Source organism: Macaca thibetana, chromosome 20, assembly GCF_024542745.1.
Source record: "Macaca thibetana thibetana isolate TM-01 chromosome 20, ASM2454274v1, whole genome shotgun sequence".
NCBI lineage: Eukaryota > Metazoa > Chordata > Mammalia > Primates > Cercopithecidae > Macaca > Macaca thibetana.
The window spans coordinates 48,121,676-48,149,290 of NC_065597.1; the positions used below are offsets into that span (position 1 = coordinate 48,121,676).

Sequence of the window (27,615 nt, forward strand, 5' to 3'; positions counted from 1 at the left end):
TTGAAGGACGAAAAAGCCTTGGTCTGAGCTGCAGGTCAGGAGTGCCTGGGTCAATCAAGTCCACAAGGAAAAAGGTGAATCTTTATTTGCTCTTTTCTTCCCACTCCAGCCTCAGAATGTTGACAGTCGCTCTCCTAGCCCTTCTCTGTGCCTCAGCCTCTGCCAATGCCAGTAAGTGAGATACCAGAGCCTGGTAATGGGGACATGGGAAGGCAGGAGGCTGGTTTCAGGTGGGAGCTGAGTTGTGGGAGGAACAGGGGTGGTGCAGAGAAACTGAACTCCTGGAAGATTTCTCCCTCCAACTCCTGCTTGCCCCTCCAGTTCAGGCCAGGTCTTCCTCCTATAGTGGAGAGTATGGAGGTGGTGGCGGAAAGCGATTCTCTCATTCTGGCAACCAGTTGGACGGCCCCATCACCGCCCTCCGGGTCCGAGTCAACAACTACTACATCGTAGGGTAAGATTCTTTGAGTTGCTGGCTGGGTGCAGTGGCTCATACCTGTCATTACAATGCTTTGGGAGGCAGAGGCAGATCACTTGAGGCCAGGAGTTCTAGCTCAGCTTGGGCAAGATACCAAGACCCCATCTCTACCAAAGAAAAACAAAAACAAAAACAAAAATTAGCCGGGCATGGTGGTGAGCACCTGTAGCCTCAACTACTCAGGAGGGAGAGGCGGGAGGATTGCCTGAGCCCAGGATGTTGAGGCTGCAGTGAGCCAAGATCGTGCCACTGTGCTCCTGCCTGGATGACAGAGTCTCTTTGCTGGCAAAATAATTGAAGTTCCCTGTAGGATCTTCCAGGGCTCACCCAGGCTTCACAGTCTGTAGGACTAGCAGGAGACTTGTCATCCCTGTCATCACCCTTCTTTCTCCTTCCTCCTCCCCTCTTTCTCAGTCTCCAGGTGCGCTATGGCAAAGTGTGGAGTGACTATGTGGGTGGCCGCAGTGGAGACCTGGAGGAGATCTTTCTGCACCCTGGGGAATCAGTGATCCAGGTTTCCGGGAAGTACAAGGGGTACCTGAAGAAGGTGGTCTTTGTGACAGACAAGGGCCGCTATCTGGCTTTTGGGAAAGACAGCGGCACAAGTTTCAATGCTGTCCCCTTGCACCCCAACACCGTGCTCCGCTTCATCAGTGGCCGGTCTGGTTCCGTCATTGATGCCATTGGCCTGCACTGGGATGTTTACCCCAGTATCTGCAGCAGCTGCTGAGTCTCCTCTCCTTGGCAGGGACACTGTGATGAGGAGTAAGAACTCTTTTATCACTAACCCCCATCCAAATGGCTCAATAAAAAAATATGGTTAAGGCTAGTGTGTGTGGGGGCATATGTGGCTGGGATATCTGCCTCCTGACTCAGCTGGGGACGTGCAAATCTCACTTCTGGCTGGCTTTGGACATCTGTCTGGAAGAGTGGGAAGATGAGGGAGAGGTGTGTGAGAATCCTGGGCTTGTACTATGATTTATCAAGAGGAGATGAGACTCTGGCTTCCATCAACGCTCTTCAAGGACAGCTCCTTAGAACATTGATCCAAACTGGAGTCCTGGGTCTGAGGGGAAGGCCTAGTTGTGGCTTATACCAAAACCGCAGATGTCCCACTCTCCAGCTCTCCTCATCCCTGGTCCTCCCCTTGAGAAAGTGCTGAACTCACTTGCTGTGTGTGGGTGGCCAGGACCATTAGCCTTTGTTCTTTCCTGGAACCCACCTAACTCCTGAAACTTAGCTGAAGTCTGTGCCCGAGGACCCTGCCCTGTTGGCAGGCCCAGTTCCTCCTCACCTCTACCCATGAGCCCCAGTGTCCTGTTAAGCCGTCTCAGATCTGGGATTCCTCCTTCCTCAGGAAGCCACCACCTTCTCAACAGTGGAAACCCTGCCCACAATACGCTCTTAGGCTTTAGACATCAGAAGGTTACAGTGGACTGGGGGAGGCTGACACTAGGCTGAACTCGTTAAGGAATGAATGGGAGGTAAGAAAACACAGGCAGCAAGAATCGAGTGTTTCGAGAAGTTTGGCTCTGGTTTGCCAGAAATAGGCAAGTCAGTTATCAGGGGTGTAAGGAAAAAGGGTTTTGTGTCTTTTTAAAATCCTAGACAGGAGAGTCACGAGCATGTTCACATGATAAAGAGGAAGAAAGAGAAAGAGGCTGGCGATTCTGAAAAGAGATCACTGATGAGGTCTCAAAAGAGATGGAAGAGGATGGTTTATTGCAGTTGGGGAAATAAATTTTAAGAAGGGAAGAAAATTAAAATGAGTGAAGGTATGCGTTAGTTTTGTGAAAGTTATCAGTATATGGCCGGGCATAGTGGCTCACATCTGTAATCCCAGCACTTTCGGAGGCCAAGGCAGGCGGATCATTTCAAGTCAGGAGTTGGAGACCAGCCTCCAACATGGTAAAACCCTGTCTCTACTAAAAATACAAAAATTAGCCAGGTGTGGTGGCCCACGCCTGTAATACCAGCTACTTGGGAGGCTGAGGCATGAGAATCACTTGAACGCTGGAGGCAGAGGTTACAATGAGTTGAGATAGCGCAACTGCACTCCAGCCTGGATGACAGAGCAAGACTCCATCAAAAAAAAAAAAAAAAAATTAAAAAAAAGAATGTTATCAGTATCAGAATGGAGTCACATATGTCATATCCTAACGAAATGGAACCAAGCTGACACCTAAATTAAGTGTCACACCTGATAACACCTTGGAGGACTGGGTGGAGAACCAGCAGACAACAGCAAGGAGTGGCAGAGTCTGTAGACCAAGGTCAGGTAAAAGGATCACCCATCATGTTGGGCGTCAGATGAGGCAGGTTCACACACTACCTGAGGAAGCTGGTCTTTGTGACAGACAAGAGCTGCTCTGCCTCTTGGGAAACATAGGCACCAGTTTTAGTGCCACCCTGTTGCACCCCAATGCTGTCCTTTAACTCATCAGTTACGGTGCTGGATCCCTCATCACTGCCAATACAGGGCTAGCAATATGTCCGCCCCAGTGACTGCAGCCGCTGCGGAGCCCTAGCCTCCTCTCTGGCAGGGGCCCTGTGGTGGGACTTCTCTATCATTAACCTCCATGCAGTTGACTCAAGAAAAGGATATGGTGGTTGGGCAAGGGGGCTCACGCCTGTAATCCCAAGACTTTGGGGCTCAAGTCAGGAGGGTCGCTTGAGCCCAGGATTTCAAGACCAGCCTGGGCAACACAGCAACCTGTTTGCAGGCAAAATGAGGAGTTGAAGTTCCCTGTAGGATCTTCCAGGGCTCAACCAGCCTTCATGTGCAGGGGGACTGGCAAGAAATCTGTCATCCCTGTCACCACTTTGAAGGTCTCAGGGTGTATGTAGTTCCTGAGAAGTTCAAGTCCCACCTGAGACTCTGGTCTTTTTGAGGGACAAGGGCCGCTAACTCCTTTTGGGAAAGATGAATGTCAATGCTGGCGTCTCACAACACAGCATCATGCTCTGATTCATCAGTGATTCCCTAATCAATGCCATTGGCTTGCATTGTGACTGTCTATCCCAGCCTATCCAGTGACTTCAGCAGCTGCAGAGCCCCAGCTTCTTCTTTGGCAGGGGCACTGTGGTGAGGAGGGAGGATTCCCTTACCATGAATCTCCATCCAATTGGTTCTATGAACTGATATGGTGGCCCAACTGTTGCGGGAAGTCAGGGACCCTGAACAGAGGGACTGGCTAGAGCCACAGCAGAGGAACATAAATTGTGAAGATTTCATGGACATTTATCAGTTCCCAAAATTAATACTTTTATAACTTCTTACACCTCTCTTTACTGCAATCTCTGAACATAAATTGTGAAGATTTCATGGACATTTATCAGTTCCCAAATAATACTCTCATAATTTCTTATGCCTGTCTTTATTTTAATCTCAATCCTGTTATCTTCATAAGCTGAGAATTTACATCACTTCAGGACCCTGTGATGATTGCATTAACTGTACAAATTCATTGTAAAACATGTGTGTTTGAACAATATGAAATCAGTATACCTTAAAAAAGAACAGAATAACAGTGATTTCAGGGAACAAGGGAAGATAACCATAAGATCTGACTGCCTGCAGGGCCGAGCAAAAAGAGCCATCATTTTCTTCTTGCAGAGAGCCTATAAATGGACGTGCAAGTAGGAGAGATATCACTAAATTCTTCTCCTAGGAAGGAATATTAAATATTAAGACCCTAGGAAAAGAATTGAATTCCTGGGGGGAGGTCTACAAATGGCCCTTCTGGGAACGTCTGTCTTATGCAGTTGAGATAAGAACTGAAATACGCCCTGGTCTCCTGCAGTACCCTCAGGCTTACTAGGATTGGGAAATTCCAGCCTAGTAAATTTTAGTCAGACCAGTTCTCTGCTCTCAAACCCTGTTTTCTGTTAGGATGTTTATTAAGACAATATGTGCACAGCTGAACACAGACCCTCATCAGTAATTCTAATTTTGCCCTTTGCCTTGTGATCTTTGTTGGCCTCAGAAGCATGTGATATTTGTGACTCTACTCCCTGTTCGTACACTCCCTCCCCTTTTGAAATCCTTAAAAAAAACTTGCTGGCTTTGCGGCTCAGGTGGGGCATTACGGACCTACCGATATGTGATGTCACCCCCCGCGGCCCAGCTGTAAAACTCCTCTCTTTGTACGCTTTCTCTTTATTTCTCAGACTGGCCAACACTTAGGGAAAATAGAACCTACATTGAAATATTGGGGGCTGGTTCCCCCGATACCCAACACCATGGCTCACGGCTGTAATCCCAACACTTCCAGAGGCCAAGGCAGGAGGATTACTTGCACTTTGGAGTTTGAGGTTGCCATGAGCTATGATTGTACCACAGCACTTCAACCTGGGTGACACAGTGAGAGCTTGTCTCTAATAAGATATAAAAAAAAAATGCCATTTTAAAAGTGTACACTTTCATGGTTTTTAGTATATTCACTGTGTTGTATAACCACTACCACTACCTCATTCCAGAACATTTCCATCACCCCCAAAAGAAGGTGGTTACATCTGTTCACTGTAGTGCCAATTACTCAACCCCTCATCATCCCCTGGCAACCACCACTCAGGTGTACTTTCTATGTCTGTGGGTTTGTTATTGTAATTTGAAAGTTAATTGATGTTACTTTGATTTCATTTTGAATACAGTAAATATGAATCAAAACCCATATATACGGAGCATCTTCACAAGCCTCATTTTTCACTGTTGCCCAGGCTGGAGTGCAGTGGCACGATCTCGGCTCACTGCAACCTCTGCCTCCCAGATTCAAGTGATTCTCCTGTCTCAGCCTCCCGAGTAGCTGGGAATACAGGCACCCGCCACCATGCCCGGCTAATTTTTTGTATTTTTCGTAGAGATGGGGTTTCACCGTGTTAGCCAGGATGGTCTCGATCTCCTGATCTCATAATCTGCCTGCCTCAGCCTCCCAAAATGCTGAGATTACAGGTGTGAGCCACTGCACCTGGCCTGGAAGTTATTTTTTAAAAATCAATTGTTTCTTTCTCTGTCATCCAAGCTGGAGTGCACAGGCATGATCTCGGCTCACTGCAACTTGCACTTCCTGGGTTCAAGTGATCCTCCTGCCTCAGCCTCCCAAGTAGCTGGGACTATAGGCACATGCCATCACATCTAATTTTCTTTTTCTTTCAGATGAAGTCTTGCTCTGTCCCCAGGCTGGAGTGCAGTGGTGCAATCTCGGCTCACTACAACCTCCAACTCCTGGGTTCAAGCAATTCTCCTGCCTCAGCCTCCTGAATAGCTGGGATTACGGGCATGCGCCACCATGCCTGGGTAATTTTTGTATTTTTAGTAGAGATGGGGTTTTGCCATGTTGGTCAAGCTGGTCTCAAACTCCTGACTTCAGGTGATCCACCCGCCTTAGCCTCCCAAAGTGCTGGGATTACAGGTGTGAGCCACCTCACCCAATCCTTTTTTTTTTTTTTTTTTGAGACAGAGTCTTGCTCTTTTGCCCAGGCTGGAGTGCAGTGGTACAATCTCAGCTCACTGCAACCTCTACCTCCCAGGTTCAAGTCATTCTCCTGCCTCAGTCTTCTGAGTAGCTGGGATTACAGGTGCCCGCCACAGCACCCAGATAGTTTTCTGTATTTTTAGTAGAGACGGGGTTTTGCCATCTTGGTCAGGCTGGTCTCAAACTCCTGAGCTCAAGCGATCTGCCCACCTCGGCCTCCCAAAGTGCTGGGATTACAGGCATGAGCCATCGCGCCCAGCAAATGCTGTCTCGCTTCTAGGAATCAATATAAATCATCTGGCAATTAATTTTTTAAAATTTTATTTTCAGACAAAGTCTCGCTCAGTTGCCCAGGCTAGAGAGCAGCAGCACCATCTCAGCTCACTGCAACCTCCACCTCTCGGGTTCAAGCCATTCTCTTGCCTCAGACTCTCGAGTAGCTGGGATTACAGGTTTGCAACACCATGCCTGGCTAATTTCTGTATTTTTACTAGAGACAGGGTTTCACCATGTTGACCAGGCTGGTCTTACACTCCTGACCTTAGGTGGATCACCTCGGCCTCCAAAAGTGCTGCGATTACAGGCGTGAGCCACTGCTCCCAGCCTTAATTTTTATATTTTTAGTAGAGACATGGTTTCCCCATGTTGGCCAGGCTGGTCTTGAACTCCTGACCTCAAATGATCTGCCCACCTCAGCCTCCCAAAGTGTTGAGATTACAGGTGTGAGCCACCACGCCTGGCCAAACTACTCTAATTTCTACCAGCCAGATGCAGATCCTTAAAACAACCCTAGGAGGTATTTCAACCATTATTCCCTTTTAATATCTGAGGAAATGGAGGCACAAAGAGGCTAAATCTTTGGTCTGGGTGGCCTGGCACTAAGGCCCTGTAACTAAATGATTTATTCAAACAGAAGCCCTATCTGCTTGATCTATGCTCTTTTCACTATTTCTGGCAGGTTTCTTATAAAATATCTGGAGTTAGCAACAAACGTGAAAACTGAACAGCATTTTCTGACGGACAAGGAAGACCAAAGTGTCAATTGCCGATGCCAGAGATTCTCAAAGTATGGTCCAGAGACTTCTGGGAGTCCCTGAGACACTTTCAGTGGGTCTGCAAGTTCAAAATTATTTTCATAATAAAACTAAGATACCATTTGACTTATCTTGCATTGTTTCTCAAGCATATAGTGGAGTTTTCAAAATACTATATTGTATGTGACATCACAACCGCATGAATGCAGAAGCAGATATGAGAATCTAGTTTTATTATTTGTCTTTGAGACAAGGTCTCCCTCTGTCACTCAGGCCAGAGTGCAGTGGCACCATCACGGCTCACTGCAGCCTCAACCTCCTGGGCTTAAGCAATCCTCCCACCTCAGCCTCCCAAGTAGCTGGGACCATAGGTGTGTTCCACCACACCTGGTTAATTTTTTTTTTCTAAGAGATGGAGGTAGGCTGGGCACAGTGGCTCACGCCTGTAATCCCAGCACTTTGGGAGGCTGAGGCGGGCGGATCATGAGGTCAGGAGATCGAGATCATCCTGGCTAACATGGTGAAACCCCATTTCCACTAAAAATACAAAAAATTAGCCGGGCATGGTGACGGGCACCTGTAGTCCCAGCTACTCGGGAGGCTGAGGCAGGAGAATGGCGTGAACCCAGGAGGCGGAGCTTGCAGTGAGCCAAGATCAAGCCACTGCACTCCAGCCTGGGCGACAGAGAGAGACTCCGTCTCAAAAAAAAAGAGATGGAGGTCTAGGCCGGGCTTGGTGGCTCACACCTGTAATCTCAGCACTGAGGGAGGCCAAGGCGGGTGGATCACCTGAGGTCAGGAGTTCGAGACCAGCCTGACCAACATGGAGAAACCCTATCTCTACTAAAAATACAAAGTTAGCTGTGCACGGTGGTGCATGCCTATAATCCCAGCTACTCGTGACGCTGAGGCAGGGGAATCGCTTGAACCTGGGAGGCAGAGGTTACAGTGAGCCGAGAGATTGTGCCACTGCACTCCAGCCTAAGCAACAGAGTGAGACTATGTCTCAAAAAAAAAAAAAGGGCACACCTCTCTGGTTTTTAGTATGTTTACTACATTACGCAGCCATCATCACTACTTCATTCCAAAATATTTAACATTTCCATCACCTCCAAAAGAAACTCATTATATGTTGTGGGAAGTCAGGGACCCTGAACGGAGGGACCAGCTGAAGCCATGGCAGAAGAACGTAAATTGTGAAGATTTCATGGACACTTATCACTTCCCCGATCAATACCCTTGTGGTTTCCTATGCCTGTCTTTACTTTATTTTTTATTTATTTATTTATTATTTTTTTTTTTTTGAGATGGAGTCTCGCTTTATCGCACAGGCTGGAGTGCGGTGGCGTGATCTTGGCTCTCAGCCTCCGAGTAGCTGGGACTACAGGTGCGCACCACCACTCCCGGCTAATTTTTTGTGTTTTTAGTAGAGACGGGGTTTCACCATGTTAGCCAGGATGGTCTCGATCTCCTGACCTCATGATCCGCCCGCCTCGGCTTCCCAAAGTGCTGGGATTACAGGTGTGAGCCCGGCTGCCTGTCTTTACTTTAATCTTTTAATCTTGTCATGTTCGTAAGCTGAGGATGAGTGTCACCTCAGGGCCCTGTGATGATTGGGTTAACTGCACAAATTGTTTAAACAATATGAAATCTGGGCACCTTGAAAAAAGAACAGGATAACAGCAAGGTTCAGGGAACAAGGGAGATAACGGTAAAGTCTGGCTGCCTGTGGGCCACGTGGAACAGAGTCATATTTCTCTTCTTTCAAAAGCAAATAGGAGAAATATTGTTGAATTCTTTTTCTCAGCAAGGAACATCCCTGAGAAAGAGAATGCGTTCTTAAGGGGAGGCCTCTACAATGGCCGCTTTGGGAACATCTGTCTTTTACTGTTGTAGATAAGAGATGAAATAAGCCCTGGTCTCCCATAGCACTCCCAGGCTTATTAGGATGAGGAAATTCCCGCCTAATAAATTTTGGTCTGACGGTTGTCTGCTCTCAAACCCTGTCTCCTGATAAGATGTTATCAATGACAATGCGTGCCCAAAACTTCATTAGCAATTTTAATTTTGCCCGGTCCTGTGATCTCACCGTCTCCATTAGCCTTGTGATATTTTATTACCTTGTGAAGCATGTGATCTCTGTGACCCACATCCTATTCGTACACTCCCTCCCCTTTGGAAAATCACTAATAAAAACTTGCTAGTTTTGCGACTTGGGGGGCATCACAGAACCTGTTGATTTATGATGTCTCCCCTGGACACCCAGCTTTAAAATTTCTCTCTTTTGTACTCTTTCCCTTTATTTCTCAGACCAGTTGACACTTAGGGAAAATAGAAAAGGACCCACGTTGAATATAGGGGGTGGGATTCCCCCGATAATTATATCTATTGCTGTAGTGCCAACTCCTCAGCCCTTCACCATCACCTGGCAACCACTACTTAGATGTACGTTTTGTGTCTATGGGTTTGTTACTGTAATTTTTAAATTCATTAATGTCACTTTAATTCGGTTTCATTTCACATACAGTATATATGGTCAGGCCCCGTGGTTCACACCTGTACTCCCAGCACTTTGGGAGGCCAAAGCTGGTGGATCACTTGAGGTCAGGAGTTTGAGACCAGCCTGGCCAACATGGTAAAAACCTATCTCCATAAAAATACAAAAATTAGCTGAGCGTGTTGCTGCATGCCTGTAATCCCAGCTACTCGGGAGGCTGAGGCAGGAGAATCATTTGAACCCAAGAGGCAGAGGTTGGAGTGAACCGAGATTGAGCCACTGCACTCTAGCCTGGGAGATGGAAGTGAAATCCTATCTCAAAAACAAAAAAACAAAAGCCCTCATATACACAAAACATCTTTAGAGGCCTCATTTTTAAAAACTGTAGTGGGATCCCAAGGCAAAACGTTTCAGAAACACTGATGTAAGATTTGTGTTTTTTGTTTTGAGACGGGGTGTGCAGTGGCACCATCTCAGCTCACTGCAACCTACATCTCCCAGGTTCAAGCGATTCTCCTGCCTCAGCCTCCCGAGTAGCTGGGATTACAGGTGCGACACCACCCCCGGCTAATTTTTATGTTTTTAGTAGAGATGGGGTTTCGCCATGTTGGCCAGACTGGTCTCGAGCTCCTCACCTCAGTGATCCCCCCGCCTCAGCCTCCCAAAGTGCTGGGATTACAGGACTGAGCCACCAAGCCCGGCCTGGGGTTTGTTTTGTTGTTCCGTAGGGTGGAACATAATGTCTAAACCTGGGCCCTACCTACCTGGTGCTCAAAAGTGGAATGACAGTCCCTAGACAACCTTTCTTTTTCTTTTTTTTTTTTTTTTTTTTTGAGACGGAGTCTGGCTCTGTCACCCAGGCTGGAGTGCAGTGGCGCGATCTCGGCTCACTGCAAGCTCCGCCTCCCGGGTTTACGCCATTCTCCTGCCTCAGCCTCCCGAGTAGCGGGGACTACAGGCGCCCGCCACCTCGCCCGGCTAGTTTTTTGTATTTTTTAGTAGAGACGGGGTTTCACCGTGTTAGCCAGGATGGTCTCGATCTCCTGACCTCGTGATCCGCCCGTCTCGGCCTCCCAAAGTGCTGGGATTACAGGCTTGAGCCACCGCGCCCGGCCCCTAGCCAACCTTTCACAAAGGACAGAGAGCTACTCAACGGACCGCTGTACCCTTAAAGACTGGGAACCGGAACCGCGGGTGAGTGGGACTGAATCACAGAACAAGCGTTTTCCACGCTTCGCCGACGTGCTGAGTCCCAAGTTATAAAGACAGGAACATCCCAGCTGCTCTCCTGGGCTGACATGGACGCGAAGGGACCTACAGTGGCCTTGGGCCCAGCAGGCAGCGAGTGCAACGTGACTACCCACAGTCCAGCCCCTGGGGCCCAGATCTACAGAACCGACCAGACGTGACAGCCCTTTGGCTGGGGCTGCAGTCCCACGATCCACACAACGACTCTGTCTCCGCAGACGCGCCACCAACCACGGAGGCAAGAAACTGCAGAAAATGAAACGAAAGGGAGCCCAGTGCCGGGCGGCGCTCAGCAGCTCCCCCAACGGCCACCGTCGTCAACATCTCCGCGTAGGGGTTTGAACCGCAGCGCGCTCTCAGAGGTCAACGGTTGCGCGGCCCACGCGCGCGCATGCGTCCTGACCAGGGGAACCTTTTCTTGGAGACCCGGAGGCGAGCGCTGGAGGGCGGGATAGTGGCGAGCCACCCGCAGGAGCTTCCGGCGGCGCGTAGTCGTGATTGGTGGAGCCTGGGAGAGGGGGCGGGGCAACGGGGAATTCGAATGGGAGAGGCGGGCCCAAGGAGGGAGGGGAATGTCCGCGGGGGTCTCGACGCAGCAGAGGCAACGCGAGATGGCGGCAGCTGTAGCGGCAGCGGCGGCTACCTCAGGTACTTGAGCCCGGCCTGGGCAAGGCGGGCACCGACGTCTGGAGCTTAGTGGGAGTCATGCGTCGGAGTGTGGTCCAGGTTCCGCGGGTTGTCGCGGAGAGGCGGCCACAGCGCAGGGGCGGGGAGAGGGGGGACGGCGAGAGTGTGGGGTCGCGAGTTGGTCGGCCAGCCTGACTCCAGCCTTCTCCCTGTTTCCTGCTCTCTCCTTGGGTCAGTAGACTTGGGTCTCCGGCCCAGGCTCTTGGTTTGAACCCCGCGCACTTTGTGAGCTTCGGTTTCTTCCTCTGTGAAATGGGGGTCATGGCCTCGTCCCTGGAGATGACCTGAATAAGCAAGAGAAGAGTGGCGGACTTTCTAGCCACGAGGACGAGAAGGGAGCCGGAGGCGTGTTTTGGGAAGGGTTCTGTGTGGGACATGGTGTTTGGGTGCAGAGACATCCCTGAGAGATGCAGGAGGGCGGATTGAGGATCAGACCCGGCTGCTGCTGGGTTTGAGTTGACAGCGTAAGATGCTCTGCGATTACAATAAAACGAAATAAAAGGCTGAAGTTTCCTTTCACTCTAGCATGGAAGTGAATGCTATTTTAGGGTTAGAAAGGCTGTTAGGACACCCAAAATCTTGTATGTGAGTATTTGTTTACATGTGCCTGTCTAACCCGGAGACTTAGCCCTTGTCAGTGATGATGGTGGGCGCCATAGTAATTCATTGGAACCCTCGTTAGCCTCGTGGGGAAACAGACATTTAGGAGAATGCCTAACATGTAGAGCTCTTGCTATGTGCCAGGCACAGTTGTAGGCATTTTATGGTGGTGAACCATTTATTGTCCACACAATGCTATGAGGTTGTTACTATTACTGTCTTCGTTTTATACAGGAAACTGAGGTTAGTTTGTTCAGATTTAACGCAACTAGTAAATATTGGGGCCTGAATTCGCTCTCAAGGAGTCAGAGTGTAGAGCCTCTGCTCTTAACCATTATGCCCAAGTACATGCTGTCCCTGCTGGCTGAGCAGAGTCTCCCCTTACCCTGATGCACTGTGTCCGGTGCATGGTAGATATGAAAATGCCTGAATATAATGTCCCTTCCTCGAGGAACTTAAAATCTGTTTGAATAGAGTGTCACATACGCAGATGTAATATGAAACACAATGAGAGATGTGTATACACTGAGTGTGTGGAATCTGAAGTAAACCCTTGAGTAGAATACTCAAGGGGAGGACTTCATTCAGGGAGTGATACTTGAGATGGGTTTCAAAGGTTGGATAGGAGTTTGCCAGGCTTTGACTAAGAAGACAAGAACAGCAAGTGTTGATTTATGATGTAAAAGAGGCCAAAGATGCTCTCTTAGCTCAATTTCCTCATCAAGAGAAGGAAGAAGAGTGAGTGAAATTTAGGAATTGTAGAAGAAGGGAAAATTAATAACAATTGCTAGTCTGGTCCAAGCTCAAGGTTGCTTTTATCATGAAAGGGCTAGACTCTTTTTTTTTTTTTTTTTTTTTTTTTTTTTGAGACGGAGTCTGGCTCTGTCACCCAGGCTGGAGTGCAGTGGCGCGATCTCGGCTCACTGCAAGCTCCGCCTCCCGGGTTTACGCCATTCTCCTGCCTCAGCCTCTCGAGTAGCTGGGACTACAGGCGCCCGCCACCTCGCCCGGCTAGTTTTTTGTATTTTTTAGTAGAGACGGGGTTTCACCGTGTTAGCAAGGATGGTCTCGATCTCCTGACCTCGTGATCCGCCCGTCTCGGCCTCCCAAAGTGCTGGGATTACAGGCTTGAGCCACCGCGCCCGGCCAAGGGCTAGACTCTTGTGCTGTAAATAATTGTTTACATGTGGCCCTCCCTCTTCCCTCCTCCCCTGGACTGTGAGCTCTGGGGCAGGAATGGCAGTGAGCCACTTTCATGATGGAAATGAACAAGCCAGTGAGTAGAAGTTGATTCACTACATCTTAATTTTTTTCAGCAAATACTTCCTGAGGGCCTACTCCGCGCCAGGTGTTGGGGTTAGAAAGGTGAGCAGGATAAAACTTGTTCTCACAGTTGGCAGTCAGGTGGAGAAAGTGACAAACACGCAATAGTGGGGCGTGACAAATGCTTATGGAGGGGCTAACAAGAGCTGTGGGTGCACCTGATAAAGCCTTAGTGTCTACCAGGAAAGGGTTTTTGGTTTTGTTTTTTAAGAGGAATTAAGATCCGGGCGCGGTGGCTCAAGCCTGTAATCCCAGCACTTTGGGAGGCCGAGGCAGGTGGATCACGAGGTCAGGAGATCGAGACTATCCTGGCTAACATGGTGAAACCCCGTCTCTACTAAAAATACAAAAAACTAGCCGGGCGTGGTGGCGGGCGCCTGTAGTCTCAGCTACTTGGGAGGCTGAGGCCGGAGAATGGCGTGAACCCGGGAGGCGGAGCTTGCAGTGAGCCGAGATCAGGCCACTGCACTCCAGCCTGGGAGACACAGCGAGACTCCGTCTCAAAAAAAAAAAAAAAAAGAGGAATTAAGATGTGTTTACCTCAGTCACTCCAGGGTGGGGTGGGGAGCAGTGCAGATATTCTAGGGAGAGAGATTAACGTGGACAAAAACCCAAAGGTGCAAGAGAACTTAGAGTTTTGTAGGAAGTGCAGGAAATTCATCATGACTGGTAACTTACACTGCAAGGAAGGAAACAGAGGGAATGACTAGAGGGCAGGGAGACACCTTGCTACCATCAGCAAGGAAGGCTGTAAAGACCATGACCTTGGGCAGAGGTAGTGCAGTGGGAATGGAGAGAAGTGGACTTGTTCAAGAGAGATTTAAAGAAATAGACTTGACAGATGTTAATGATGAACTGATGTGGGAGGTAAGAAACGTTGGAGTTAAAGACTCCCACTTTTGGGGTTGGTGCCATTCATTTACATCAGATCAAAGGAGGAGGCTGCAGAGAGATGGGGAAGGGAGGGTTCAGTTTAGGACAGGTGGAGTTTAAGAGGAGCCGTCTGCCAGGCTCACGCCTATAATCCCAGCATCCCAGCACTTTGGGAGACCAAGGCGGGAGGATCAAGAGATCGAGACCATCTTGGCCAACATGGTGAAACCCCATCTCTAAAATTAATCAAAAATTAGCTGGGTGTGGTGGCATACACACCTGTAGTCCCAGCTATTCGGGAGACAGAGGCAGGAGATTGCAGTGAGCCAAGAGCGCCACTGCACTCCAGCCTGGCGACAAAGTGAGACTCCGTCTCAAAAAAAAAAAGGAGCTGTCAGGGCAGCCATTCAGAATGTGGGTCTGCAGTAGAGCGCTCTTGTGCAGAACGTACAATAGTACTTATCAGCTGTAAGATGTTACTGAAGCCAAGAGGACAGGTGACCTGCCTACTGAGTGGTCTCAGCTGGGGGCAACTTTGTCCCTCACAGGACATTTGGAGATGTCTGGAGAGATTTTTAGTTGTTACAACTTGAGGGTGAGGGTGGAGAATGCTACTGGCATCTAGTAAGCCTGTGCTAACAGTCTAAATGCACAGGAGAGCCCCACAACAGGAATTAGCCAGCCCAAAATGTGAGTAGTGCTAAAGTTGAGAAACGCTGGTCTAGAGAAAGGATAGACAGATCCTAGGAAAAGCACTGGAGACTGGTAGAACTGAGGAGTGAACAGAGAACTGGGTAAGACAACCAGGAAGGTGGGGGGCATGGAAATGAAGGGAAAAGTGTGTTTCCCAAGAGTGTTGCATACTTCTGGGCGGTCCAACAGGATTGAGGCTGAGTATGCCTACTGGATCTAGCATTAGAGAGGTCATGGGTGACCCTGCTGAATAGTGAGGGCAGAAGCAAGTTGCAGGGATGGAGGAGTGGGTAGCAAGAGAAAGGGTGTAATAATAACAGCTAGGAACTGAGCAGTTGCTGCCAGGCACTGTGCTAAACATTGTATGTACATTATTACTTTGAATCCTCACATTCCTATGAGATGCAAAGGTGAAGGGACTGAGGAGCCTGAGGAGGGTTCATATAAAGCACACTGGAGTTAGATCTTCATTTGAAGCTGTCACTCACTAGCTGTTGACCCTGGGCCAGTCAGCTAACCCCTCTATACTGAGGTTTCCTCCTCTGGAAAATGGGAGATAGACATTAAAAATCACTTACTAGCCTTTTACCAAATAACAGATAATGTTCAAAGCACTTTTACATGAATCACCTTAATTACTGTCCTAACAACCTAACAAGGAGGTATTTTTATTCCCATTTTGCAGGCAAGGAAATTGAGGCACTGGGATGGAAAATAATTTCCCTAGGTTACTTAGCTAGGTGTAAATGGCAGAGCTGGGATTTCAACCCAGGCCATTTTACCTTGAATAATGAACCTACCTACTATGTGCTGGTCACTGTGCTGCCACTTTACCTGGCACTTATTTTAATTATCTTTTTTTTTTTTTTTTCTGAGACACAGTTTTGCTCTGTCACCCAGGCTGGAGTGCAATGGCACGATCTCTGCTCACTGCAACCTCCACCTCCCGCATTCAAGCAATTCTTGTGCCTCAGCCTCCCAAGTAGCTGTGATTACAGGTGCACACCACCATACCTGACTAATTTTTGTACTTTTAGTAGAGCCAGGGTTTCACCACCAGGCTGATCTCAAACTCCTGACCTCAGGTGATCCGCCCACCTGGCCTCCCAAAGTGCTGGGATTACAGGCTTGAACCACCACGCCAGGCCAAATTCTCAAAAAACCCAAGGCCCACCCCCAACCTTATTTTACAGACAAGGAAACCTAAGGTCCAAGGTCACAAACTAATAAATGTCAGAGCTGGAATTGAAGTCCAGTTCTGTCTGACCAGTGTCTACACTCTACCTCATCACTGACTTCCCCTTCCCCTTAGATTGATCACTGCACTTCCTTAAGTGCCTCTACATCTGCCATCTTTCTGTTCTTTCTGCTCTCCTGTGAAAGCAGGCAGAGGAGGGTTCTACACACATTTTTGACAACTCAGTGCACCTTAATTTTCTGTCTACACACATGCATCTGCAGGTTTTTACCTGCTTGCTCCTGACTTTCAGGATTACCATGAGGAACATATGAGAACTACATGTCCAAGCGCTTTGCTACCATAACGTGAGAAATGGTATTAGTAGCCCCATTTATCAGATGATGGAATGGAGGTTCAATTTTTGAAACAGGCCATCTGCTTATGGGCATGCCTGCCTTACTTAGATGTAAGATTCTTTCTTTTTTTTTTTTGAGACGAAGTCTCGCTCTGCCGCCCAGGCTGGAGTGCAGTGGCGCAATCTCCACTCATTGCAAGCTCCACCTCCCGGATTCAGGCCATTTTCCTGCCTCAGCCTCCCGAGTAGCTGGGACTACATGCGCCTGCAACCACTCCTGGCTAATTTTTTTGTATTTTAGTAGAGATGGGGTTTCATCGTGTTAGCCAGGATGGTCTCGATCTCCTGACCTCGTGATCTGATCTGCCTGCCTTGGCCTCCCAAAGTGCTGGGATTACAGGCGTGAGCCACCGTGCCCGGTCTAGGCGTAAGATTCTTTCTAGGTGTCATCTATCTGCCTTTTCGTCTTGCTGTTTCTGTGTTGGCTACATATACCAGCCAGCCTTTTGCCTTCTGCAAGGCCTATGGCTCCTAGCAACCAGCTGCTACCACCAGCAAGGAAGGGAAAGAGCTGCCAGGAGCTTTCCCAATTAGTACATAATAGGGAAGCAATACAGCATCCTATTAAAAGAGTTTTAGAGGGGAAGAGGTCTAGGTTTGAATTCCACTATGAGCTACAGTATGTTATCCTCTAACATAAAATAGAGTAATACTCTCCTTAGATGTTTTCAACTCACTTAACCCCCACAAAAAGAGAGGCCTTTTCTTTTTTTAAGTTTTATCTTCATTGTGTTTTCCGATGATACAAAATAATTCAGTTGCCAATTCTTTAAAAAAAAAAAAAAAAGACTTGATTTAATCATCTGAAGCAAATTCAGGGATAAGTTTACATGAGAGAAGAATTGCATGTCGGTGGTTTTTGCAGAACCCACATAATTCCCCATGTTAACGAGAAAGATCATCGTTAACAGTTTGCAAGGGGGGTGGGTCTATGAGTGTACATACATCTCAATACATATTAGAAACCCCAGTTAAGAAATGGAGGTACACAGGCTGGGTGGGGTAGCTTACACCTGTAATCCCAGCACTTTGGGAGGCCAAGGTGGGCAGATCACTTGAGGTCAGGAATTCGAGACCAGCCTGGCCAACATGGTGAAACCCTGTTTCTACCAAAGATACAAAAACTAGCCAGGAGTGGTGTTGGGCACTTGTAATCCCATCTACTCGAGAGGCTGAGGTAGGAGGATCGCTTGAACCTGGGAGGTAGAGGTTGCAGTGAGCTGAGATCATGCTACTGCACTCCAGCCTGGGTGACAGAACAAGACTGTCTCAAAAAAAAAAAAAAAAAAAAAAGCAAAGAAAAGTCTGGCAATTCGCTGTATGGTTTAGGTTTCGGTCAGATGTCAACCCTTTTAATCCTTAGAACAACCCTGTGAGGTGCTGGTCTACTTCACCCTTGGCAATTCAAAACATGTCCTGGGGCAGGCATAGTGGCTCCTGCCTATAATTCCAGCACTTTGGGAGGCTGAGGTAGGAGGATCGCTGGAGCCCAGGAGTTGAAGACAAGCCTGGGTAACCTAGTGAGATTCCATCCCTCTCTCCCTCTCTTTTTTTTTTTTTTTTTTTTTTTAAGTGCCCAGCATCACCTGGGAGCTTGTGAGAAATGCAAAATCTTGGGCATCACCCCAGGGAGACTGAGACCAAATCCATGTTTTCACAAGATCCTCCAGGTTATTTTGTCTGAGAAGCCTGCTATACACCCCGCTGGACTTGCTTGTAGAGCAGGGAAGGCACTGAGGCCAAGCTTAGGGGTGTCCATAACATGACCAGGGCAGAATGAACTTCTCTAACATGAGCTGTGGCCCCCAGCCTGCCCAGCAAAGTTGGTCCCTGCTTCTTCTGCCACCACCATACTTCATGCCTAAAAGTGATTTTCTCTCCTCCAGGAGCTGGTCGCTGTCGGCTAAGCAAGATTGGGGCTAGTCGTCGTCCACCTCCAGCTCGCGTAAGGGTGGCTGTGCGACTGCGGCCATTTGTGGATGGAACAGCTGGAGCAAGCGATCCCCCCTGTGTGCGGGGCATGGACAGCTGCTCTCTAGAGATTGCTAACTGGAGGAACCACCAGGAGACTCTCAAATACCAGTAAGGTTCAGGCCACTCCTCTTCCCTCATGCCATCACCTCCCTCTCCTAGGCCTGCCCATGTTATCACTTCCCCAGAGAGTTTCTCCGACCTGCCTCCCCAGGATCCTTGCTCCCTCCTTAACACCGCTTTGTTTCCTAAGCCTTCACTGTTCACTAGGAAATGTTCACAGGTGTCCCCCGTGATGGCCCCTCTCTGGGATACTGTAGGGAGAGATGAGAGGTTAAATCAGACATATGTTACTGTGCACAGAGAGGGAGTAGCAATGAAGGTGAGCAGGTGAGCCCCACGTAGAGGCTATGGGACACAGGGGGAGGGTTGGGGGAACACAGACCAGCCAGCCAGCCTACCCAAGCTGCAGCTGGGTAGTGTCAGAGAAGACCACCCAGATATGGGGACAGAACTCACAAGGGCAGCTACTTTATAATCCTACTGGGGATTTCAAGTTCAAACTCCTTGGGCTGTTTTTCTAGGCGGGGGCTGGCAAACCATGGCCTGCAGGTCAAATCTGATCAGGAGTAAGATTTTCAGTAAATAAAATTTTATCGTTTATTTACATATTGTCTATAGCTGCTTTCTGACTACTGTGGCAGAGTTGAGTAGTTGTAAAAGGAACACATGGCCCACAAAGCCTAAAATATGTACAGTCTGCCTTTTTACAGAAGTTTGCTAGCTCCCATACTAGACCGTTAACAATTTGGGCTTCAGTTTCTTTCCAGCCTCATTCCCTCAACATATACTAAACTCCCTGCTGTGGCCTAAGTTGCAGCTTCTCCACCAGAACGCAGTGAATATGTGATTGGTATGTGGAGTCTAGTCCAGTCGTACGCAGCATCCCCTATATTCCCCGTTACGGTTTAAAATACAATGTTCTACACATGTGGCCTTGTGAAAAAGATTGGGAAGCCTTGCTTTTGTGTTATTCTTGATTCTTAGAGTTTCTTTCTTTGGTCAAAATCTTCCTTCCTTGAGCAGAATCAGTTACTCCTTCAAGAGTGTGTTCTTATCTTCGTTTCCTAAATCACAGCAGTGTGGATATCTATCCTACCAGACTGCAAAACTCTAAGAGCAAGGATATCAGATCCATCTCTGTATTCCTAACACCAATAGAGAGATGAGGATGGAGTAGGTGTTAGGTGGATGCTTTTTAAGGTCTTTGTACAAGAAAGCAGATAGAGACATTCTCTTAAATCCAAGATCCAGATGAGAGTAGAATCCCTTACCCACCCCCACCCCACTCTACCCCTTACATACACACAGACATACTAATTTATTTCTTTCTTCCTGCAGGTTTGATGCCTTCTATGGGGAGAGGAGTACTCAGCAGGACATCTATGCAGGTTCAGTGCAGCCCATCCTAAGGCACTTGCTGGAAGGGCAGAATGCTAGCGTGCTTGCCTATGGACCCACAGGAGCTGGTGAGGGAGCCAGAAAAGAAACAGTTATGGGTCAGAAAGGGCTGGGGAACCAGAGAGGAAAATCTCACAGCTTTCTCCACTCTCTCCCCAGGGAAGACGCACACAATGCTGGGCAGTCCAGAGCAACCTGGGGTGATCCCGCGGGCTCTCATGGACCTCCTGCAGCTCACAAGGGAGGAGGGCGCCGAGGGCCGGCCATGGGCCCTTTCTGTCACTATGTCCTACCTAGAGATCTACCAGGAGAAGGTGAGGCCCCGTGCTGGTTGGGAGAGGAGCAACAAAGGGTCAAAGTAAGACCTGGTTCTAGAAAATGAAGCTCTGCTCTAGCAGGGAGGTAAGGTGAGACCTAGAAAGACAGAGGCTGGGGTAGCAGATGGTACAACTCCGAGAATAGAACAGAGAAAGGAAACTGATCCCCAGAAAGCAGCCACCTCTGTATAGAGAATTGCCCTTCCCCTTCACTGCTTACACAGGTATTAGACCTACTGGACTCTACATCAGGAGACCTGGTGATCCGAGAAGACTGCCGGGGGAACATCCTGATTCCGGGTCTCACCCAGAAGCCCATCACTAGCTTTGCTGATTTTGAGCGGCACTTCCTGCCAGCCAGTCGAAATCGGACTGTAGGAGCCACCCGGCTCAACCAGCGCTCCTCCCGCAGTCATGCTGTGCTCCTGGTCAAGGTGAGGCCACAGACAGGCGAGGACCTGGGAAGCCCAGGAGCCTGAGCTAAGCATGAGACCTTTGTTCTTACCCCAGGTGGACCAGCGGGAACGTTTGGCCCCATTTCGCCAGCGAGAGGGAAAACTCTACCTGATTGACTTGGCTGGGTCAGAGGACAACCGGCGCACAGGCAACAAGGGACTTCGGCTAAAAGAGAGTGGTGCCATCAACGCCTCCCTGTTTGTCCTGGGCAAGGTGGTAGATGCGCTGAATCAGGGCCTCCCTCGTGTACCTTATCGGGACAGCAAGCTCACTCGCCTATTGCAGGTCAGACCCTCCTGTCTCAGGGAAGAAGGGGCTGCAGAAGGAGGTTCTCAGGCCTGCTGTGGGGTGGGGAATAGCGGTTGAGGCATAGGAAGGCTGGGCTTTTGACCCACCCACTGCCTGGTCCCACCCTCAGGACTCTCTGGGTGGCTCAGCCCACAGCATCCTTATTGCCAACATTGCCCCTGAGAGACATTTCTACCTAGACACAGTCTCTGCACTCAACTTTGCTGCCAGAACGAAGGAGGTGATCAACCGGCCTTTTACCAATGAGAGCCTGCAGCCTCATGGTGAGAACTAGGGGAGGCAGGAGTGGAAATGCTGGGTCTGGAAATCAGGGAGTTTGTTGAAACCACCAAGCATCAGCACAGAGGCTGACCACCCCCGATCCCTCTCTCCACCCTATCCTCCAATCATCTAGTCTTGGGACCTGTTAAGCTGTCTCAGAAAGAATTGCTTGGTCCACCAGAGGCAAAGAAAGCTCGAGGCCCTGAGGAAGAGGAGATTGGGAGTGCTGAGCCCATGGCAGCTTCAGCCTCTGCCTCCCAGAAACTCAGGTGAGCAGTGGGCCTTGGGTGTATCTCCTTCCTGATGTGTGGCTTAGCAGCAGAGCTGCAATGCCTGTCAGATTCTTGAGCAGAGACAGCTGTGATCTTGTTCCTCTCCCATTAAATTCACCATAGACCGGGTGTGGCGGCTCACTCCTGTAATCCCAGCACTTTGGGAGGCCGAGGTTGGGTGGATCACCTGAGGTCAGGAGTTCGAGACCAGCCTGGCCAACGTGGTGAAACCCCATCTGTACTAAAAAATACAAAAAGTAGTCGGGTGTGGTGGCGTGTGCCTGAAATCCCAGTTACTCGGGAGGCTGAGGCAGGAGAATCCCTTGAACCCAGGAAGCTGAGGTTGCAGGGAGCTGAGATTGCGGCCACTGCACTCCAGCCTGGGCAACAGAGCAAGACTCTATCTCAAAGTAAAGAAATAAATTCACCCCCGGCTGGGCATGGTGACTCACGCCTGTAATCCCAACACTTTGGGAGGCCAAGGCAAGCGGATCACCTGAGGTCAGGAGTTCAAGACCAGCCTGGCCAACATGGCGAAATCCTGTCTCTACTAAAAATACAAAAATTAGCCGGGCATGGTAGTGGGCGCCTGTAATCCTAGCTACTCGGAAGGCTGAGGCAGGGAGAATTGCATGAATCTGGGAGGTGGAGGCTGCAGTGAGCCGAGATCAAGCCACTAAATACTCCAGCCTAGGTGAGAGAGCAAGACTCCGTCTCAATAAATAAATACATACATAAATTCCCCCCAGATTCTACTCCGTTGAATCACTAAAGTCTAAGATAAATCTCTCCACAGTGCTGCTGCCTTGGGGACCTAAGGAGGCCTCCTCCTGGGGATCCTTTCCATTTTCCAATCTCTTTAGCCCTCAGCAAAACTTCTTGCTTTGGGACAGCTGTTTCAAGGATGAGCATTTTTGCTTCTGGTTCAAGGAGTGATCTGGATCAGATCTTTCAGATGCATGAGAGAAAAGCAAAGGAGACTTGGAAGAGCTGTCCCCCTGAGACCACCTGGTCTGTGTGTCAGTGTCCAGCTTCTCCATGACTCTCTGGGGAGCCAACTGCTGTCCTAACTGCTTCTACCCTCAATCCAGACAAAGCCTCTAAGTCCTTTGTGTCACCTCCTGACCCAACTCCGATCACTCCATCTCATGGCCCAGTATGTACTAATCCTCAGGTCATCTCTATTCAGAAGTCTTGCTTTCTGTGTCTGGCCACTTAGCCCTTGTGCTGTTCCCTCCAACCCCCAGAAGCCAGTTGCAGTTTTAACTTTGCCCTGTTTCTACCCCTAGCCCAAATAAAGCCTGTGAACTACTGAACAGAGGTGACCTGAGGAGGCCAAGGGTTAGTGCCCACTCTGTCCCAGGGGGCTACTGTAGTTAAGGAAGATGCCACACACAAGAAGATGCTTGTGCACTCATGACCCAATCTCTCAGTCTTGTCTTTCCCAAACCATCTGTCAGCACTCTCCACTGCTGTGTGCACCCAGAAATGTGCACAGGTAAGCTCTCTGTCAGACAGGCACTCTGAGTAAGGGGAAGCTCAGAGTGGGCACAACAAACCCAGCAGACCCAGAGCTTGGGGGGCTCACAGGAGAGGAAGTTAGATGGGAACGTCAGTATGTGATACCAGGTGGAGAATTTAGAATCAGGAAGGAGTAGCTGCTGCTGCTGTGAGAGCCAGGAAGGAAGAGAGATGACTTCTAGTGTTTGCCCACATATGTTCTGATCCTCTTTTTCCAAGGCACTGGCGTGGAAAGCACAGGAGTGTCCCTGTCCTCCAGGAACCAGTTCACAGCATAGGAAGGGAGATGCGAGTGTCATGGGAAAGGTGGCATCAAACTGACCTGGAAAGATCATTGATACAGATGTGAGGAGGTGTGGGGCAAGATTCCAGGCAAAATAAATTAATGTTAGACATTGCTGACTGGGCGCAGTGGCCCACACCTGTAATCCCAGCACTTTGGGAGGCCAGGGTGGGTGGATCACTTGAGCCCAGGAGTTCAAGACGAGCCTGAGCAACACAGTAAGATCCCATCTCTACAAAAAAATTAAAAAAAAATGAGCTGGGCTTGGTGGTATGCACCTGTGGACCCAGCTACTCAGGAGGCTGAGGCAGGAGGATTGCTTAAGCCCTGGGGGGGCCAAGGCTATAGTGAGCTGTGATCTGAACACTGCACTCCAGCCTGGGTGACAGAGGAAGACCCTGTCTCAAAAAAGAAGAATGTTAAGCCTTACCATGCTCAGAGTCAGTCAGGACTGTGTTTGAACAGGCCTTCCCTGCTGCCCACAGGATATAGGCTTGGCAGCTGAGGTCTTCAGTGGATTTCAAAGCCCTTCTGAAGATGGCATCTTCTGTGATGTTTTCCCCAACTGCTCCTCCAGATGGTCAGGCATTGCCCTGGCAGTCACCTTATGGTCTCTTGATTTCGTCAGTAGACAGTACTTCCAGGCAGTGTCTTAGATCTCTCATACCTGGCACTGTGATTTCCTGGCATTCCTGAGCAGTCACTTCACCTGATGAAGACACTGCACCCAGAGAAATTGGATGCCTAGCAAGTTAACATTAGGTTCTGGAGCTACAGGATATGCTAAGTTAAGGTGTGGTGAGGGGAGTCCTGCTGCTGTAGGTGACGAGGGAGGAGGTAGGTGGAGAGCAACTTATTTGTCTGCTCAGCCCCCTGCAGAAGCTAAGCAGCATGGACCCGGCCATGCTGGAGCGCCTCCTGAGCTTGGACCGTCTGCTGGCCTCCCAGGGGAGCCAGGGAGCCCCTCTGTTGAGTACCCCAAAGCGAGAGCGGATGGTGCTCATGAAGACCGTGGAAGAGAAAGACCTGGAGATTGAGGTAGGTGTTTTAGGGATGTGGGAGCTGGGATTCCTGTTGGCCTTGAGAAGCAATACTCGAATCTTCAGACAGGGAAGGACACTCAGGCTGGACTAGAGTCCAGTTTTCTCCCAATACCGGAAGTTCTCCAGCTTCTCCTTGAATGTCCTTAACATGGCTGAACTTTGACAGACAATTGAGATCAGATGTGAGGGAGTGAGAAGAAAAAGTTCAAAGTAAAAGCAACAAATGTTACATTTCCTAAAGCCCAGCTCAGTTAATGGAGGACTCTGCTTGAAAAGCCTTTTCCTTCAATATTTGCAGAAGCTTGTTCCACCTCTGGGTAGCCCCTTGATCACAGAAAGCTCTTAATTATGTTAGGCTCCACCTGTCTCCTGGTAACCTCCCATTGGTCCTAGCCCTGCCCTCTGGGGCCTCAGAGCCTTGCATACTCACCCTGATAACCCACTGCCCTTCAGGCTGCCCTGGAGTTGGGTCTGGGTCACATCTCCCTGATCCTTTCCAACAGAGGCTTAAGATGAAACAAAAAGAACTGGAGGCCAAGGTGTTGGCCCAGAAGGCTGAAGACTCAAAGGAAAAGGAGAACCATTGTCCCACGATACTCCGGCCCCTTTTGCATCGCACAGTCACAGTGGCAAAGCCCCTGAAAAAGGCTGTGGTGATGCCCCTACAGCTAAGTAAGTTTGACTCCAGGGGATAGGGGGACCAAGGCAGCTGAGATCCCATAAGGCAGGAAGTGTTAGGAGCAGCTGTCTCCATGTCATTTATGTTCTCCCACCACATACCAGTCCCTGGGAGGGGTGAGGAGGCTCTGAGGCAGCGCTGGGGGTGCTCTGCCCTCGGGTGTTTAGTACAGTGGGATGGACAAACAAGTAGAGGATTGAAGACAATGGAAGACTGCAATTACTTTAAATGCGGGTATAAAAAAGGTCATGTGGAAACACAACAGGTTAACTCAGGGTGGAGGGAAGCTGGGGAATCAGAAATGGAAGAACCAAAGGGCTACCAGGGAGGGTGAAAAGTACCCTTTGCCTTGACTCCAATCAATTCTCAATTCCTACTTTCAGTTCAGGAGCAGGCAGCATCCCCAAATGCCGAGATCCATATCCTGAAGAATAAAGGCCGGAAGAGAAAGGTGAAAGTAGCTGGGGGCTTAGGCTACACCTGGAGCCCAGAAGTAAGGGGGAGTAGGCTCTAGGGGGAGGAGCGTTGGCCTTGGGGTTAAACGAACTGGGTGATGGCCGAACTGGGTGATGGCCGCCAGTTATTAACAGGCCTCAGCCGGGTGCGGTGGCTTAAGCCTGTAATCCCAGCACTTTGGGAGGCTGAGACGGGCGGATCACGAGGTCAGGAGATCAAGACCATCCTGGCTAACACGGCGAAACCCCGTCTCTACTAAAAAATAAAAAAAAAAAAAAACTAGCCGGGTGAGGTGGCGGGCGCCTGTAGTCCCAGCTACTCGGGAGGCTGAGGCAGAATGGCATAAACCCGGGAGGTGGAGCTTGCAGTGAGTTGAGATCCGGCCACTGCACTCCAGCCTGGGCGACAGAGTGAGACTCCATCTCAAAAAAAAAAAAAAAAAAAAAAAAAAAAAAACCAGGCCTCAATTGCTTACCCCTGGAATGTGGTGATGAATGGGTCCTTGCAGGGCATTTAGGGTGGAAGGCAGTGATATAGATGTACCTCACAGAGCGGATGTTCCACTGTGTAGCCTGGCTTCTGCCCTCTACAAGCTTAAGAGGGAAAACTTAGGGAACCTAAGCACTCAAGAATGAAACCACACGTGCACACGCGTGCATACCCAGAATTGAACACCACTAGAAGAACTACCCAAACACTGAGATGGTTGGGGGGAGGTATCATTTATTTATTTTCTCCCATGTACTTTTGAAAGAGCTTATTCTTTCCCTTTTAGAGATGAGGGACCAGATTTAAGAGCTTATTTTGTGCTTTTCATTAACTCACTTGATCTTCCACAGCAACTCCATGAGAAAGGTGCTAATATTACCACTGAGTACTAAATAGTATCTCAGTTTCACTAGTTGCATAATGAGAATTAACCCAGAGAGTGACCTGAAGGCGGGATTTTGGACACAACTTGAGGAGGAGAGGAAGAGGCTGCAGCGCAGGAGGTCGCTGGTGCTGGGCTCCTAGATATGGCAGAAGAGCCCAAAGCACTTGGCTGCCCTGCGTGTCACTCACCTCCCTTTGTCTCCCAGGTGGAGTCCCTGGATGCCCCAGAGCCTGAGGAGAAGGCTGAGGACTGCTGGGAGCTACAGATCAGCCCGGAGCTACTGGCTCATGGGCGCCAAAAAATACTGGATCTGCTGAACGAAGGCTCAGCACGGGATCTCCGCAGTCTTCAGCGTATTGGCCCGAAGAAGGCTCAGCTAATCGTGGGATGGCGGGAGCTTCACGGCCCCTTCAGCCAGGTACCAGCCCACTGGACAGGGACAGGGCAGGGAGCTGGGGAGACCAGGCACCCCTGAGACCCCGTCCCCCATCCATCCTGTCCCGCCAGGTGGAGGACCTGGAACGCGTGGAGGGCATAACGGGGAAACAGATGGAGTCCTTCCTGAAGGTGAGGTCACGGCCCTGCCCCTCCTCTGCGTGTCCTGCGCCCCGCGTCCCTCTCTAACGTCGCTGCCCCCCTCCCTCCTGTGTTGCAGGCAAACATCCTGGGTCTCGCCGCCGGCCAGCGCTGTGGCCCCTCCTGACCGTCGTCTCTTCACTCCGCCTTTTTAAATCCTTGTATAACCCCGTGTTGTGTAAATACAGTTTTTTCTCTGGTGCTTCCGCCTGATTTTTGGGGCTGTGGGGGCGGGACCGGGGTGTGACCGCCTCGGGGTGGGCCGCGAGCGAGGCCGGAGACTCCACTGGGCGCCATCTTCGGGCAGCGAGTCAGCGCTGGATTGTAAATAAACAGCTGGAGTGGGGCGGGGAGGACGGTGGCCGGCAGGACGCAAAAAGAGGAAGCCGAAGCATGAGGCCTGCGACCGTTAGGCGGGCGCGCGCTCAGGGATTAGCCCCGCCCCGTCCGTGCCCCCGGCGCGCGCTCCCCCACTCTCCCGCTCGGCAACGACGGCGGCCTTGTGCGCGTGCGCGCGAAATAACGGCCGCTGGCGGAGGGAGGGGGGTGGAATCGTTGGAGGGGGGAAGAGGAGAGAAGCCGCCCCGTCTCCCGCGCGCCCACCACCTGCGCCATCGTCAGCCAATCAGCAGCC

General features: G+C 49.8%; 3 protein-coding genes across 4 annotated transcripts in view; 2 read left to right on the forward strand and 1 right to left on the reverse strand.

The window, feature by feature from the left end:
• ZG16 (zymogen granule protein 16) overlaps window positions 1–1,307 on the forward strand; it is a 31,809-nt gene extending 30,502 nt beyond the window's left edge. For both annotated transcript variants that reach the window (XM_050773578.1, XM_050773579.1), the window contains exons 2-4: window positions 110–171; window positions 322–454; window positions 893–1,307. In XM_050773578.1, the coding sequence (XP_050629535.1) occupies window positions 117–171; window positions 322–454; window positions 893–1,208 (504 nt within the window). In that variant the 5' untranslated portion in view covers window positions 110–116 and the 3' untranslated portion in view covers window positions 1,209–1,307. The remainder of the gene's footprint in view (window positions 1–109; window positions 172–321; window positions 455–892) is intronic.
• ZNF48 (zinc finger protein 48) overlaps window positions 1–27,615 on the reverse strand; it is a 240,731-nt gene that overhangs the window by 210,418 nt on the left and 2,698 nt on the right. The gene's annotated exons all lie outside the window — the stretch shown is intronic.
• KIF22 (kinesin family member 22) lies at window positions 11,261–27,183 on the forward strand. The gene is made up of 14 exons (XM_050773486.1): window positions 11,261–11,379; window positions 18,389–18,584; window positions 19,875–20,002; window positions 20,094–20,248; window positions 20,476–20,685; window positions 20,762–20,992; window positions 21,126–21,279; window positions 21,411–21,546; window positions 24,223–24,391; window positions 24,900–25,068; window positions 25,459–25,526; window positions 26,611–26,823; window positions 26,913–26,972; window positions 27,061–27,183. The coding sequence occupies exons 1-14, from the start codon at window positions 11,304–11,306 to the stop codon at window positions 27,106–27,108; spliced, it is 2,013 nt and encodes a 670-aa protein (XP_050629443.1). The 5' UTR covers window positions 11,261–11,303; the 3' UTR covers window positions 27,109–27,183.

Excerpts from the sequence above, each read along its gene's own strand:
- KIF22 (XM_050773486.1), top strand. The coding sequence starts at position 11,304 with ATGTCCGCGGGGGTCTCGACGCAGCAGAGGCAACGCGAGATGGCGGCA. Across the intron at positions 20,686-20,761 it reads ATGCTGTGCTCCTGGTCAAG|GTGGACCAGCGGGAACGTTT; the intron begins GTGAGGCCACAG and ends TTCTTACCCCAG. Across the intron at positions 26,824-26,912 it reads TTCACGGCCCCTTCAGCCAG|GTGGAGGACCTGGAACGCGT; the intron begins GTACCAGCCCAC and ends CTGTCCCGCCAG.